Raw genomic sequence first — 18,349 nt, forward strand, 5'->3', positions numbered from 1 at the left:
TCACGTTTTGGGCGATTTACGCATTCACAATACCCTATATAATATGCCTAATTTGGACTATTACCAACTAATAGCTAAATTCGCTACCTGGTTTATTAGTTAATTCCGTAGGTTAATATTTTGCAAATTGGGGGTTCGAATCCGGGGGTTCTCACAATTCTGGGGGTTTTTTCCATTTCGGGGGTTATAGGTCAGTACAAAAGGCTTAATTATTCAGGGGGTTTATATTGGGAATTCGAATCGGGTTGGGACACAAACGGGATTTCTTTTTTTTCAAAAGGGTTTATTGTTATGTACTTTTCTTTTCCGACTTTATATGAGTAGTTACAAAAAAGGGGTGTTAATTATATACGTTATTCAACCTATAATGGGTTCATTTTTACTTATATATAAACTACAATTAATAATGCCGAAATAGGGTTGTCGGGGTTATTTGATTATCCGTTATATTTTATATTGTAGTAATTGCAATTCAATGGTCAGCGAATGGGATTTACGCTGTACCGGGTCTAACACCCACCCACCTTGCACCTACGAATCAGCTACCATATATCAGGTTGAGAATCTTCACCAAATTAGCAAATTAATGCGAACCCAGAAATGGTTTATATGGCGATAAGGGTGCTTTTTCCAAAACACATGTAAACTAATTTTTCGGAAAATCGTGTGCGGCACCGGAACGTTTTCTGGCGTGCGGACACCCACTTCGATATCGGAAAATATATAAGGGAAACAAAGCAAAGTCTCCCCCATCAATTAATCTAAGCTATTAATTCTAAAATTAGTTAACCATTTCAGTGAACAATTTAATGTATTTAAGCCCTGTAAATACAGGTTTTTATAGCGCAATTGGCACCACGCCGCACTTAGGCTAATGCCTAAACCCCTGTTGATAACCTATATTGTTAACAATATGCGTTAGTTGGAACTGGCGCAATTACGAAGTTTTTATCGTACGATTAACGGGATAATAATAGGTACAGGGGCTGGTTAACGTTAATGCAATTAAATTACTACGTGCGAATAGTACGGGAAAAAAATATTTAACGGTGTCGCAATTATTCGTACGTGCGTTTAAAAAAGAAGTTGCCAATATCGGAATAATTGCACTAGCGCGTATGCACGAATAGGGAGATCCGGGGCGGAAGATCCCACCCGGCGGAACGGGATAATTAATTGCGGTGCACGGACTGTAACTGGATAATTAAAGGCGATATACGGAGCGCACGTAAACTTTAGCTAGCGGTGCAACAATAACGTGCAATCGCCGAATTTAAATAGAAAACACACCGAATATATCCGAATACAAAGAGATATATCGTTGTCACCCCTCACATTGAGTTTTACCACGATGCATTAATAGAACCACGGTTCTACGGACCGTTTTGTTTTTCATTTTTGATCTGTTTTATTCTTATTTTTGTTTTATTTTTCGTATGTTTTGCTTACAATTTTACCATTCTATTAAGAATCCCGATTGAAAAGACTTTTCTTTTTTCTTTTTCTTTTTTTAAGGTTTTATTTTCCCGATTATTATGTTTCTATTTTATTTTCTTGGATCGACAGAACAATTAGGAAAATAACTTGGAATTAAAAAAAAAACGCGAATTAAAACCTTAACTTCAAAATCGATTGTCCTTTTGCTTCATTGTGCATGCCATCTGACTTTATCTCTAATTTTAATTTCAAAGCGATACCATTAAAAGTTAATGCCTCGTACACTTTCAATAAGTCCATTGCGCCGTACCCCCTGCCATCATCCCTGCAGGCTTGGCGTCCACACAAAATCCATCGTCTCGTTAAAGGAGACGATCACGTATTACTGGTTAGGCCCTGCGACCGCACGTTTAGTGCAGCGGACTGCATTTTTCATCCGCGCAGCCAATTGAACAGCGGCATAATCAACAATTATTAATGCTGACTATCGCATTAGTAAACTAAAAAAAAGCTTATATTTCGCCAGAGTTTCGAAAAAATAAAATTGAAATAATAAATCATTTAGCGGTGTTATAAAATCGACGCGTTTCCCCCTTCATCGGTTTCATTTCGTATGAGAAACAACTTACTTCTAACTTTAAACATACAGACAATTATCCACTGACTGAAAATCGACAGTTTTATTTGCATAATTAACATTATATTTACAGTTAAAAGCTTTTGCACAATTAGTATTATTTTCGCAATTATGCTTTTCTTATTCGTTTTCATTTTTTTTCACACCGTTGCAGTTTCGGCCTTCACTAACATTGGCACCTCTTCATACCCAATTTACAATTATAAGCCAATTCCAAGCCATATCCACGGAGTTTTGAGAAAGCGGGCTTATATTGAACGCCATTCCCAATGTTCAGATTCGCAAGCCTCCGAAATTCGTGCCGCGCTAGAGAGGTAAATTGAAAACTTTTAAAACAAATTCGTAAAAAAATGTTAATTATTTTGTTTAGTTGTGCCGAGCTCGCCTCGCTGGGCTATCACGCCGTTAAAAGTGACAATCGGTTATTTCAATTAATTTTTAAAACTGACCGCACGGATAGTAAAGACTTTGTTCAAAACAATTTCAACAAAATCTACCAGGAATGTAAGAGGGACGCGGACGAAATTTCTTTATCCTGCCGCGATACAAGTGTTTATACGTGCGTCCGAGATGGAGTTCATATGATGGGCTATGCAAATATCCACGAAAAACAAATTGTGGTATGCCCTATATTCTTCAATGCCCCAGTAAGCAGCAGGAGAATTACTGCAAGCAACCAAGATACAGCTATATTACATGAAATGCTGCATATAATTTTAAGTAAGTTTTTTTTTTACAAATTGACAGAACCTTCACAAAAACCTATTTATAAAATTCTTCGGAAACTAAAATTCAAATTTTCATCTAGATGAGTGGGAAGATTATGGTTACGAATGGGATGAGATTCACAGGTAAGCTGTCGAAAAGCAAATTTGCTAAATATTGTTTTATACTGATAAATTTTAATAAATATCAAGATTGGATAGTACAAAAAGTATTAGAAATGGCGACAGCTATGCTATTTTTGCACAATGTGCACGTTATAAAATCTGTTAAATAACGTTAGTGTTGGAGTTGTTGGAATAGGGTTGCGTACCCCCTGTTCGGCACCCAAAAATAACTGTACAGCCACGTTCACCTTTCATGTTCTTTTATAAATATCTCGACCAATTTTTCATTTTTGGATTTACTTTTTTCTAATTTTCATTCTCCATTTTCCAATAAAGCTGTTAATTATATGCGTTATTTAGCATATAATGGGTCCACCTTTATTTGTATATAAGCCACAATAGATAGTGCCGAAGTGGGTCTGTCGGGGTTATCGGATTATCCGTTATTTTGTGTTGCAGGACTTGCAACTCAAAGGTCAGCGAATGGGGTTTACCCTGTACCGGGATAATACCCACCCTGCACCTACAAGTCAGCTACCCTATATCGGGTTAAAATTTTCACCAAATTAACAAATTAGTGGGAACCTAGAAATGGTTTATATAGCGATAAGGGTGTTTTTTCCAAAACCCATATAAACAATTTTTCGGAAAATCGTGTGCGGCGTTGGAACACTTTTAGGGGTGCGGACCTAATTATACCAATTGCATTGGCCGAAAAAATCGCGCTCGTTCTAGTCTAAGGACAATTTGTTAGTCTCAATGCTCAGACTAGACCCCCCTGCTCCGCAATGGGGACTAAGCGCTCCATGTACCTTTTAGCCACATGGTTTTTCGACCAATTACATTGGCCGAAAAGATCGCGCTCGTTCTAGTCTAAGGACATCTTATCGCATTTCGCCGTTCATGGCGGTACCACCAACGATAATTTGTCGCATTTCGCCGTTTATAACGGTATTATTAATAATATACCTAATATTGCGATATCGCTGATAATTATTTTATTAATATAAGGATAATTTGTAGTATTTTACCGTTTATAGCGGGTATATATAATATATTCGCATTATAACAGCAAAAGGAAATGGTGTAATTATAATATATAAGTAAATATTTGAATAAAAAAACAAATAAAAATTATAAAAATATATAGTAGTTTGCATTGAATTAATTGGAGTTTGTTGATCATTTGAAGGCCGGCCGCGTTTTAATAGCTACTGTATATCGAAAGATGTTAAAATATTAAACAAAATCTGTAATTTTTCATTATATTTAATTTTGATTTTAAATAATGGTATATAATAGTAGTTTTAATTGAATTTACAGTTTTCAGAGCTGAGTGAACCTAACACTGCAAACTGCATGCAATTATCGATTAAAATAAAAGTTTTATTAATATTTTTATATAAATTAACAATTTGTTAAAAAATTAAATAATTTACGCCAATATTAGTAGAATGACAATATTTTTGACTGATACATTCTTTTATACGTTTGTTAATAAATTTTAAATAAGGTTTTTGTTATGAATTTTATTCAATTAAATAAAGCAAAAATTAAAAAATAATACAAATTTAGCATTTTTTATTATAGAAAAATAAAAAGGGCCGATATTGTGAATTGGGTGAAACATAAGCGTTTATTTATATATATAATCCACTTTTACAAACTTTGGTTTTATTAATGTTAAAATTGGTAAAAATATAAAAACATTTCGATTGCAAAATATATATAAAATTGGATACATTCTACCTATCCGCATATTTAACGGTTAAAATAATTAAATAAACGTGTAAAAGTGTAATATTATATTAAATATATATATGCCACCCCCCACGTGCAAAAACCACAGAATTTGGCTGCAAAACAAAAATAATATAAAATTAATTAAATAAAGCAAAAAAATTTATAAAATACACATTTAGCATTTTCTTTTATTAAACACTTTTTAAAACCGATATTATAGGCATGATTGGATTTGGACGTTTGTTTATATACGTAATCGGACTTTCGAAGTTTTGGTTTTATTATCGTTAAAATTGGTAAAAATATAAACGAGTTTCGATTATAAATTATATACAAAAAAGTATATACTTTGCCTATCCGCCTATTTAACTGCTTATATAGTCCAATATATGTACCAGAATTGAGTATAACGATATATAAATACATACGACCTTCCACGTGCAAAAATTATAAAATTTGGTCAAAAATTAAAAATAATATTAAAAGAAATCGAAAATCGAAAAAAAGATCGAAAAAACAGTACCGCCATGAACGGATTAAGGGCAGGTGGTATCGAATTCGGCCATTATAGCAAATAATAAAATAAATCGAGTTGCTGCTAATGGCGGTATTAAACGCTATTTTCAACGATAATTTATTTTTTCAATATTATGCGTGGTTGTGGAATAATAAAGGAGTTTCGGTTAAAAAAAGGCCAAAAATACCGCCATGAACGGCGAAAATCGACAAGTTGTCCTCAGACCTGAACCAGAGCGTTTTTTGGATGGACCCACAGGTACATTGCAAAGCCGCAATTGAGCCACGCTCAATTGTGGAGCTCTGGGCTTCAGGGATGAGCCCTGAGACTAAATTTGTCGCATTTCGCCGTTTATAACGGTATTATTAATAATATATTTAATATTACGATATCGCTTATAATTATTTTATTAATATAAGGATAGTTTGTGGTATTCTGCCGTTTGTAGCGGGTATATACAATATATTCGCATTATAATGGCAAAAGAAAATAGTGTACCCATAATATGCAAATAAATATTCGTATAAAAAAGTGAATAAAAATTATAAAAATATATAGTAAGCTGCGTTAGATTTATTGGAGTTTGCTAACTATTTGATTGCCGGCCGCGTTTTTGTAACCACTGTATTTGAAAAGATATTAAAATATTAAGTAAAATGTGTGATTTTTCATTATATTTAATTTCTATTTTGAATAATAGCATGTAATATTAATTCTAGATTTAATTACAGTATTTATAGCCTAGCAAACCTAATTCTGCAAAATGCATGCAATTATCGATTCAAACAAAAGTGTTATTAATATTTGTATATTAACTAACATTCTGTTAAAAACCTGAATAGTTTACGCAAATGTTAGTAAAATTAAAAGAAAATTTAATTCAGGCATGGTCTTATTAGCTTATTAAAGCGTTTTATTTTACTTCTTTTTTATAAATTTTATTGAATTAAATAAAGCAATAAATATTAAAATATTACAAATTTAGCATTTTTTATTATAAAAAAATAAAAAGGGCCGATATTGTGAATTGGGTGAAAAATAAGCGTTTATTTATATATATAATCCACTTTCTCAAGCTTTGGTTTTATTAATATTAAAATTGGTAAAAATGTAAAAGCATTTCGATGGTAAAATATATATAAAATTGGATATACTTTACCTATCCGCATATTTAAGGGCTTATATAATTAGATATACGTACAAAAATGTGATATTATATTAAATATATATATAGTACCCCCCACGTGCAAAAACCACAAAATCCGGCTGCAAAACAAAAATAATATAAAATTAATTAAATAAAGCAAAAGAATTTATAAAATACACATTTGGCATTTTCTTTAATTAAAAGGTTTTCAAAACCGATATTATAAGTAGGATTGGACTTGGACGTTTATTTATATACGTTATCGAATCTCTGAAGTTTTGGTTTTATTATTGCTAAAACTAGTAAAAATATAAACGAGTTTCGATTGTAAATTATATATAAAAAAGTATATACTTTGCCTATCCGCTTATTTAACTGCTTATATAATCCGATAAAAGCACCAAAGAATCTCATAACGATATATACATATATACGACCCTCCACGTGCAAAATGTATAAAGTTTGGTCAAAAATTAAAAATAATATTAAAAAAAATCGAAAATCGAAAAAAAAAATCGAAAAAACAGTACCGCCATGAACGGATTAAGGGCAGGTGGTATCCAATTCGGCCATTATAACAAATAAAAAAATCAATCGAATCGCTGCTAATAGCGGTATTAAACGCTATTTTCAACGATATTTTATTTTTTCAATATTATACATGGTTGTGGAATAATAAAGGAGTTTCGGTTAAAAAAAGGCCAAAAATACCGCCATAAACGGCGAAAATCGACAAGTTGTCCTCAGACCTGAACCAGAGCGTTCTTTGGATGGACCCACAGGTACATTGCAAAGCCGCAATTGAGCCACGCTTAATTGTGGAGCTCTGGGCTTCAGGGATAAGCCCTGAAACTAAAATAAATAACAAATAAAACGTATACGCGTTCATATACACAAAGCTTTATATATTACGTCTTTGTTCATAATTTCAACAACAAAACAAATACGTTATATTTAATCTAGCTTAATGGTATAATGCACGTACCATAATCTATATCATATATACGTTGAAGTGCGTGGGTTCGAATCCCGTTGTAGTCGCAGATTTTCTGTGCATGCATAAGCACAATAGGCCGTTAGGCTCAATGGGCCGTTAGGCTCAATAGGTCGGCAGGTTGGTCACATGAATAAGGCCAAATCATGTGACGTGACCCCGCATTCCGGACATCCGGATCGAAGATCTGCACCTACGGATTCGAACACGTAATTCACAACTTAGCCTTAGATTCATTACCTTCACAACCATTATCGATTCAACGATTCAACGAATCGATTGTGCAACAATATATCATCTCTATTACCCGCTAGCAGACGGTTATCTTAGTTTCAGGGCTCATCCCTGAAGCCCAGAGCTCCACAATTGAGCGTGGCTCAATTGCGGTTTTGCAATGTACTTGTGGGTCCATCCAAAGAACGCTCTGGTTCAGGTCTGAGGACAATTTGTCGATTTTCGCCGTTTATAGCGGTATTTTTGGCCTTTTTGCGACCGACACTCCCTTATTATTCCACAACCACGCAAAATATCGAAAAAAGAAAATATCGTTGAAAATAGGAATTGTTGGGCCTTTTTTATAAATCCAAAACTTTTTGCACCCGGTACGCCAATTAAAAATTGGATATAACCCGCCCTTAATCCGTTTATGGCGGTACTGTTTTTTCGATTTTTTTTCGATTTTCGATTTTTTTTAATATTATTTTTAATTTTTGACCAAATTTTATACTTTTTGCACGTGGAGGGTCGTATATATGTATATATCGTTATGAGAAATTTTGGTGCTTTTATCGGATTATACAAGCAGTTAAATAAGCGGATAGGCAAAATATATACTTTTTTATATATAATTTACAATTGAAACTCGTTTATATTTTTACCAGTTTTAACGATAATGAAACCAAAACTTCAGAGATTCGATTACGTATATAGACAAACGTCCAAATCCAATCGTACTTACAATATCGGTTTTAAAAACTGTTTAATAAAACCAAATCGTAAATGTGTATTTTATAAATCTTTTTGCTTTATTTAATTAATTTTATATTATTTTTGTTTTGCAGCAGAATCCTGTGGTTTTTGCACGTGGGGGGTGGCGTATATATATTTAATATAATATCACACTTTTGTACGTATACCTAGTTATATAAGCCCTTAAATATGCGGATAGGTAAGGTATATCCAATTTTATATATATTTTACCATCGAAATGCTTTTATATTTTTACCAATTCTAACATTAATAGAACCAAAATTTGAGAAAGTGGACTATATATATAAATAAACATTAACGTAAAACCCGATTTGCAATACCGGCCCTTCTTATGTTTTTATATAAACAAATGTTAAATTTGTGTTTTTTTTTGTATTTTTTGCTTTATTTAATTGAATAAAATTTATAAAAAAAGAACTTATATAGAATCTACTAGCAAATTGATTAAAGAATATATAAAGTGAAAATATTTTCATTTTACCATTATTTTGTTACGATCAAGGTATCGGGTAACCTGTTCTTAGGGTAAAGTACAGTGGGTTAAAGCAACTGAGCGTCTTGACTGGGTAACTGGGGTTCTCAATAACTGGGGTGAAATTATAATCGTTTTCAAGTAAATATTAAAGTTAACTAAAATTTAATTGCTGTTAAGCAATCCTAAAATCGAATTTATCTACATGGTAATAAGCGTGCCTTATATAAACTATGTTCCGAATGTAATTTCCCTTAATTTGTCACAAATCGCAGAAATTATTTCGCCTAATCTGTTGTAATTTCTTAAAAATTATTAAAATCACCTTTTTAACGATTACGTGGCGTTACGTAACTTTTCCCTTAGGTAATCGATATTTTATTGTCGGCGATTTCTTTGGGCGAATGTCGTTAGGAAGGGTGTAACCCCGCCTGGCCTCATTGGTACCGACCCATTTTATTTGGTCGTAATATCAGGTCTCCCCTTTTTTAACCAAATCCCTTTAGCCTTTAAATAATTTGTACTTTTTTAATTTTTGTTTTTGTTTCCATATTCTTTCTTTATTAACTTTTTTGCGCTATATTTAATCGCGTAACCAAATTAAAATCTGGTCGTTCGTCGACAAAACGTCGTTACGTTCTCCTTTTTTCCCTATTATCGACCGATATTATCGAAATATTTTCCTGCAATCCCTACTATGCTAAGGGCGTAATATTTTGTCAAATGTTTCCGCAGGATTTTGCTCGTTATATGGAATACGTTCGTTCCAACCGTTTTGGTTATAACGTATTGGGTTTGTCCGCTGTTTAAATCAGTTATATTGGTCGTTAATATTTGAAACTGGATGCGGAGGTTAAAACGCTTAAAAAGCAAATTTACGCGCAGCAGGCGAAATTATTTCGTTTGCGAAAGCAAAAAAAACTGTGGTTTGAAAAAATAATGCGAACTATATTTCGCGGGATTAATAATTTGGAAAAATTGGATCGCGTGGAGCGTAAGGAGGCAAAGCAGGAGGAGCGGCGGCGATCGTCCGAAATTTTTCCTAAAATGTTATTCGAATCGCTTTTTCCGGATTCCAATTTTGTTTGGGATTCGACTTTTCCGATAGGTTTTTTAAATCCTTTTTTATTGGATAAAATAAATGTTTTTGCGCAATATTCGGTCGGTAAATTGCTTTTGTCCGTATATTCTAGTTTATTGGTATATGCTAATCGTTTTTTTATAAGTTCGTTTGGTGGTATAGTTTCGAATCCTGGCCGATCCTTAGTTTTTGGGAATGGTAAATGGTGCTTTTTTAGGTCGTCCTTTTTTTTTTGGCTAATTTGTTCGCAAATCCAATTTTTAGTAATATTGACGGAATAGTTCCTGGCAATTTTGGAGGTGGTTAAAGGGTTCCCAAATGTTTTTTTCGTGTCCGTAGTTTTCCCATTTAATAAAATATTTTGTTTTACCGTGGTTGCGTCTGTGGTCCAATATTCGTTCGACGTTATATATTTCTTTTTCGTCGATTTCGATTGTTTTTTGTGTACTGGTACCGGGTGGTGCTGGTTCTAATAATAATACGTGGAACGTTGGGTGGATTTTTATAGTTTTTAATAATAATAATCTGTAATTGGTTTCGCTAATCTTTTTATCGATTTTAAAAAGTTTAAACTTTTTATAATTAAATTTGCTATTTGGTCGTTATATTTTAATATTACGTCGAATAAAATAAACGCTATTTCCTTCCTGGAAGGATGGTCCCTTTATCCGATATTGGTTGGCGTATTTGGTCATTTTTTTTCGTACGAATTCCAATTCCTGTTGGAATTTTCGGTGGAATTTTCGTAGTTTGTTTGCTTATTTATCGGTTCGTGGGGCCGTAATCGTGGTTTTTAATTCTCCATATACCGTAGGGTTAAATCCGTAGTTGGCATAAAACGGGGTTGTTTTAATATTTTTATTTTTTAAGCTATTATATGCGAATTGTGCTGTGGGTAATAACCGTACCCAATTATCCTGCTTATGGTTTACATAATATTTTAGGTATTGTTCCAGTGTTTGGTTTGCTTGTTTTGTTTGTCCATTTGTCTGTGGGTGGAATGCTGTAAATAATTTATAATCGGTTCCTAGCTGTTCCATTAGAAATTTCCAAAATTTTAATGTAAAAAGTTTATTTTTATCCGTAATAATGCTTTTTGGAAATCCGTGGTTGCTAACAATTACTTGTAAAAATGTGTAGGCGATTTTTTCGGCGTTGCTACTTTCCTTATAAAGTAGGAAATAGGCGTATTTAGTAAACTTGTCCATTATAATTAATATGTTATCGTATTTAGTTTTAATAAGTGGTTTTTCGGAAGGTGGTAATTTAACGATAAAATCCATTGTAATGGTTTGCCAAGCTTTATTAGGGGTTGGTAAAAGTTGTAAAAACCCGTAAAACTTGTATTTGGCGGATTTGCTTTTTGCGCAAAATTCGCAGTTTTTAATAGCTTTTCGTACTTTTTATCGTATTCCTTTGAAATTATGGTGCTGTTTTAACCGTTTCCATATTTTGGAAATCCTTTGGTGTCCGTAAACTTTACTTTCGTGGATTTTCCGTATTTTCTTTGGTATAATTACCGTGTTGGTCGTTATAAAATTTCGGTGAACTGGTAAAAGGTTTCCGTTGTTGTTTGCCGTAAAGATTTTCCGTATTTCCTCGGGTATTATGTTTTTATGGTTTGGTCTTTTGCTAAAGGCGTCGGCCCTGCCATTTTCTATTCCTTTTCGGTAAATAATTTTGAAATGGAATTTTAATAGGAATTTTGCTTATCTGATTTGTCGTTTGTTCAACGCCTTGTTAATGGTAAAATGGGTTAGGTTTTTATGGTCCGTGTAAACTAATACTTCGTATTTAATTCCGGATAGCTATGGTTTCCATTTTTCAAATGTTCGGATAATAGCTATAAATTTTTTATCGTGGATTTGGTAATTAAATTCTGGTTTATGTAACTTTTGTGAAAAAAAGGCGCAAAAATGCAGGCGTCCTTCTTCGTTTCGTTGGTTAAATTGTCCTCCGATTGCGTAATCGGATGCGTCGGTTTCGATTTCGAAAAGTTTCGTTGGGTCTGGTATTTTGAGGATCGGTTTTTGTACTACTGCATCTCGTAACTGTTCGAAAACTTGCTGTATTTATTCCGTCCATTGGAACTTTAAATCCTTTTTAATTATATTGGTCAATAGGGTGGCGATCGCGCCGTAACCTTTAATAAATCTTCTGTAAAAATTCACGAATCCAAGGAATACCCGAACGTTTTTTACGTTTTATAATTGGGGCCATTCCCTTATTATTTGGATTTTTAATTTTTCCATCCTAATTTCTCCAGGGGCGATAATGTATTTTAAAAAATTAACTTATTTGCTGTAAAAAATACATTTTTCGGGTTTAATTAAAAGTTTAGCGTTTTATAGTTTTTGTAAAACTGTGTGGACGTATTTCTTATATTTTTCCAACGTTTTGGAAAAAACAAGGATATCGTCCAGGTAAATAACGACAAAAATGTTTAAATATTCCCTAAAAACGTGGTTAATTATGGTTTAAAAGGTTGCGGGGGCGTTAGTAAGACCGAAAGGCATTACCAGGTATTCGTAATATCCTCGTCTGGTGCGAAATGCTGTTTTCCATTCCTCGCCTTCCTTTATACGGATTAAATTGTATGCTTTTTTAAGGTTTAATATCGTAAACCATTATATTTGGTAAAACATGTTTCGAAATTCTCCTATTAGTGGGAGCGGGTAGCAATTTTTTATTATAATGTCGTTTAATTGTTTGTAATCCACGCATAATCGTAATTTTCCGTTTTTTTTTAATACAAAAAGGATTGGGTATCCTGCTAATAATGTCGATGGTCTAATGTAGCCTTTTTTAAGGTTTTCCGCGAGGTATTCGTTTAAAACCTCCATTTATGTCGGATTTAAACCGTATATTTTGTGGAATTTTGGTTGGGTTCCTTTTTTTAATGGTATTTCGTGGTCGAACGGACTGTGCTCGGGTAATCCTATTTCGAATTTTTGGCTAAACAATCGTATATAATTTTGGTATTTTTCTGGAATTTTACCGTTTTTGGTCTGTTCCTTCGTGGTTTATATTGTGTAATTGGATCGGTTTTGGCCTGTGGATAATCGCTTTTCTTCCGATATTAGCTCCGGGGTTGGTCGTCCTCCCTGTAAATACGTTATTTGCTTTATTTGGTTTTTCCGTACCCTATATTTCCTGTATAAACCCTGCTGTATTGGAAATCGTTTAATAATTAGGTGCTTTTCCCATTAAATTTGGCCTGTAATCCAATTTATCCGGGGGTTGCTCCTTTTAAACCAGGGAATTCCTAAAATTATATTTTTGTTCCCTATTTCCGTAATATCCAAAATGATTTGTTTTTTTCGTCTATAGTTTTCCATCCAAAGGTGTACGGTTTTTATTTCGATGGTGCCGTTCCCGTATAAAATTACCTTTCCTTTTACGGTTTGTAATCGATATAGTTTTTCCTTTTATCGCCAAAATATTCGTCGTTTTTTTACGATTTTTAAAAAAATGTAATTGCTTTGTATTCCGCTATTAAAAAGCGTTTGTATGGGTTTTCCATTAAATCGTATATTTAGGAATATATATTCGTGTATTACCTTCGTGGTTTGCGTGGCGTTTAGGGTTTTTTGTTCCGTTTTTGTTGCTACCGTCTGGTACCCTGTACCGTCTGGCTGTCCTAATTTTTTGGCTTGCTGGACTCGCGTCGTGGGTCCTTATTCTTCTTATCTCGGGGCGTATAGTTGTTTCTAACGTTAACTTTATTAAATCGGTGCCCTGTTGGTGCAGGCGTTTTTCGTGCGTTTGTGGGTATTTCGTTGTTTTTAACGTTGGGGTTCCACACAATTCTGGTCATAGGTGCGGGTCCTAATTATCGTGACTTCGTTTCGTGCCATACCTGTGCTTTGGCTAACATATATATTTTGCAAATATTTCGGGTATATTCGTACCATGGGAATTGTTTTTGGTTATAGCATACTATAGGGTAATCGTTATAAGGGGTGAAAATTACCGCTGGTTCGGTGTTAAATTTTATTTTAATTTCCCAATTGGGTAATTTAGTGGTGGTATATATTTCGTGGATGCCTGTTATTTTGCGTCGTCGTGGGAAAAAATCGTGGACTATTTTTTTACTAAAATACAATCCGCAATTATTTCGAAAACATTTTACCCAAAAGATTTTTATATATTTGGGATATTTGGTATCCAAAATTGGGTGGTTTCCGAAAATTGGATCGATTAATCCTGTAAGGTTTTGTATTTATATTCGAAATGGTATTCCGGGAAATTGCACTAATTGGTCGTTTCGGTATAAATCGATAAATTTCTTTTTATATATATAGGGGTTGTTTTCCCTTATTGCACTGTATAGGTCTGAAAATATAATTTTTTTTTCGCTAAATTCGTTTTTTGATTCGTTATTAAATTCGTCCGTTGGGGCTTGTTAGATTATCCGGATGCGGTAGGTTTATCCCAATGGTTTTGGTTTTAATTTTTTTAAAATATTTAATTCCGTAGGTTCGGGTAATTTGGCGTTTTACCTACGTAATTGTGCCGGTGGTTTGGTTTTAATAAATACACGGTTTCCTATTGCTAAGGTCCGAATGCTTTTAAGTTTTTATAAATACCATTTTGCGTCCATTTTTGCGCTATTATGGATTATACAATTATCGTCGTAGCATATGGTCCAGCTTTTTAAATTATATTAATCCGGTGGTATTTGTTAATGGGTAATAGTATTTAATCCTCGTGGTTTTTTGGAATCGGGGTGTAGGTCCGGAATGTTTTGGGGATAAAATTTAGTTATATATCCTGGTTTTTCGCATTTAAAACATTTACCATTTTTGGGATTTTTACGCGGTTTTTTATATTAAATCGCGTTAAAATCCATAAATCCGTTATATATTCCGTAGGAAATATTATATTGGCGAAACGGTTTAAGGTGTTAATATTTGCGTCCCGTATTAGTTTATCGCAAGGTTAGCCCCCATACGCTGCGTTTTTCGCGTCGTTCCAATTTCCGTTCGTAAAATCGGTTATCGATTTTAACTGCTAATTTTACGTATTCGGTTAGGGTATCGGGTCGTTCTTTTTTAACAAATTCGTTTTTAATTTTTTTTTTAAATCCCGCATAAAAGCGTGCCATTAGGGTTTCGGGGCCCCATAATAATTTGGCGGTGATTTATCGAAATTTATTAGCATATTTGGATGCCGATTTAATTTGGGTAAGGCGTACCAGCTTACGTTTAACCGTGCGTTCCTCGTTTGGGTTACCGAATGTTCCCCTAAAACATTTTTCGAAATTTTCGTAATCGTCGAAAATGCGGTTGGTTTTAACTTTACGGTTTTCTTCTTTATCGTAATCCAAATAGTTTCGTAAAATTGGTTCGAACCAGGTAAGCGTATCGCCTTTTAATAGCGAGGTTGCGTAGGTGACTTTTTCTGCGTTATTATCGAAATTGTTTTCGTTAAAGTGAAAGTAAGCCCGGGTTCCCGTAAGGAATCCTTACAGGGTACCTGGGGTGCTATTATAAGGTGATGGTAGAAAATATTTAATATAATTCCTATTGGTTCGATTAATTTGTTCGGTTATTCGTTCCTGGAATTATCGATTTTTTGTTTAAAACGTCGCGACCATTTAACGCAAAGCGTTAGCGTTGGCCGGAGCGTTAATAGTAAAAGGGGTTTAAGGGGTGGTTTTGTTGGAAAACATTGTTTCGGCGATACTGCTCGGTATATTTTAAGGCAAAATACTGAATAAAAGCAATTAAAATGTTACGATTAAGGTATCGGGTAACCTGTTTTTAGGGTAAAATATAATGGGTTAAAGCAATTGAGCGTTTTAATTGGGTAATTGGGGTTTTTAATAATTGGGGTAAAATTATAATCGTTTTTAAGTAAATATTAAAGTTAATTAAAGTTTAATTGCTGCTAAGCAATTTTAAAATCGAATTTATTTATATGGTAATAAGCGTGTTTTATATAAATTATGTTCCGAATGTAATTTCCCTTAATTTGTCACAAATCGCAAAAATTATTTCGCCTAATCTGTTGTAATTTTTTAAGGATTATTGAGATCACCTTTTTGGCGATCACGTGGCGTTACGTGACTTCTCCCTTAGGTAATCGATGTTTTGTTGTGGGCGATTTCTTTGGGCGAGTGTCGTTAGGAGGGGTGTGACCCCGCCTGGCCTCATTGGTACCGACCCATCTTGTCTGGTCGTAACATATTTGCGTAAATTATTTAATTTTTTAACAAATTGTTAATTTATATAAAAATATTAATAAAAGTTTTGTTTTAATTGATAATTGCATCCATTTTGCAATATTAGGTTTACTAAGGTATAAAACCTGTAAACTAAATTAAAATAATTATTGCAGACCATTATTTAAAATAAGAATTAAATATAATAAAAAATTACAGATTTTATTTAATATTTTAATATCTTTCCAAATACAGTAGCTATAAAGACGCGGCCGGCATTCAAATACTCAGCAAACTCCAATAAATCTAACGCAAATTGCTATATATTTTTATAACTTTTACTTATTTTTTTATACGATTATTTAATTGCATATTATGGGTACACTATTTTCTTTTACCATTATAATGCGAATATATTGTATTTACCCGCTACAAACGGCAAAATACCACAAATTATCCTTATATTAATAAAATAATTATAAGCGATATCGTAATATTAAATATATTATTAAAAATACCGTTATAAACGGCGAAATGCGACAAATTATCGTTGGTGGTACCGCCATGAACGGCGAAATGCGACAAAATGTCCTCAAACTAGAACGAGCGCGATCTTTTCGGCCAATGTAATTGGTCGAAAAGCCATGTGGCTGAAAGGTACATGGAGCGATCGGTCCCCACTGCGAAGCAGGGGGGTCTAGTCTATGTGAGGAGGTTACGAGATAGAATAAGCTTAATCTTGAACGCGGGGAAAAGTGGATCACGTATAAGGCTGATGGAACGTTGAAATGGCAGATAACCGTCTGCTAGCGGGTAATAGAGATAATACATTGTTGTTGCACAATCGATTCGTTGAATCGTTGAATCAATGAAGGTTATGAAGGTGATGAATCTAAGGTTAAGTTATGAATTACGTGTTCGAATCCGTAGGTGCAGATCTTCGATCCGGATGTCCGGAATGCGGGGTCACGTCACATGATTTGGCCTTATTCATGTGACTGACCTGCCGACCTATTGAGCCTAACGGCCCATTAAGCCTAACGGCCTATTGTGCTTATGCATGCACAGAAAATCTGCGACCACAACGGGATTCGAACCCACGCACTTCAACGTATATATGATATAGATTATGGTACGTGCATTATACCACTAAGCTAGATTAAATATGACGTATTTGTTTTGTTGTTGAAACTATGAACAAAGACGTGATATATAAAGCTTTGTGTGTATAAACGCGTATACGTTTTATTTGTTATTTATTTATTTATTCGATGCAGGGTGACTAATAAAATTAGCCCGTGCTAACCGTTATAAAATAATGCAGGGTAGCTAATATAATTAACCCTGCGCTAGCCATGTTCACATACCCCCGTAATTTATTTATTATATAAAATAATAAACAAATTATCGAGTGGATACGTTTTATTTATTTATTTATTTATCGTTATATTCTGCACCGTTATTGACATTTGCGTAGGATAATAGATCCTTATGCAAAGGTCCGGGTACTGATTTCGTTAAAAAATCAGCTATATTTAATTTAGTTGGTATATATTTCAACTCAACTAAATTATTATTTATAGCTTCGTGGCTAAAATGTGTTACGATCAAGGTATCGGGTAACCTGTTCTTAGGGTAAAGTACAGTGGGTTGAAGCAACTGAGCGTTTTGACTGGGTAACTGGGGTTCTCAATAATTGGGGTGAGGTTATAATCGTTTTCAAGTAAATATTAAGGTTAACTAAAGTTTAATTGCTGCTAAGCAATCCTAAAATCGAATTTATTTACATGGTAATAAACGCGTTTTATATAAACTATATTCCAAATGTGATCTCCTTTAATCTATTTAATTTGTAATTCCCAATCGAGGTTTTACAAATTACTAAAATCACTTTTTTTGGCGATTACGTGGTGTTACGTAATTTTTTCCTTTACGTAATTTTATTTCCTATCGGTCGGTGTTTTTTCAGGTCGAGTATTGTTAGGAGGGGTGTAACCCCGCCTGGCCTTACTGGTATTAGCCCAATTTGTTTGGTCGTAATATTAGGTTTCCTTTCCTTTAACCAAATCCCTTTGGTTTTTAAATAGTTTGTACTCCTTTAATTTTTGTTTTTGTTTCCATATTCTTTTTTTGCTAACTTTTTTGCGCCATATTTAATCGCGTAATTAAATTAAAATTTGGTCGTTCGTCGACAGAACGTCGTCGCGTTTTTTTCGCTTCCCTCCTTCCTTTTTCGGTGGATATACCTTTTTATTTTTATTATGAATTTCGCGGTATAATGCGTTGCGCAATATTACCGCAAAACTCCTTTCGTTGCATCGAATATCTCCGTATT

The 18,349-nt window shown here is 33.6% G+C and overlaps 1 protein-coding gene across 1 annotated transcript; it reads left to right on the top strand.

Moving 5' to 3' along the window:
- Nucleotides 1-2,230: 2,230 nt before the first annotated feature.
- Nucleotides 2,231-2,929, top strand: PpBr36_04924 (uncharacterized protein; the record flags this gene model as incomplete). The annotated part of the gene is made up of 3 exons (XM_029892082.1): nucleotides 2,231-2,388; nucleotides 2,445-2,794; nucleotides 2,883-2,929. Coding segments are annotated over 3 exons (555 nt in total), but the record flags the coding sequence as incomplete, so codon positions are not given.
- Between the last annotated feature and the right edge of the window lie 15,420 nt (nucleotides 2,930-18,349).

This window comes from Pyricularia pennisetigena, chromosome 6, assembly GCF_004337985.1.
Source record: "Pyricularia pennisetigena strain Br36 chromosome 6, whole genome shotgun sequence".
NCBI classification, from domain to species: domain Eukaryota; kingdom Fungi; phylum Ascomycota; class Sordariomycetes; order Magnaporthales; family Pyriculariaceae; genus Pyricularia; species Pyricularia pennisetigena.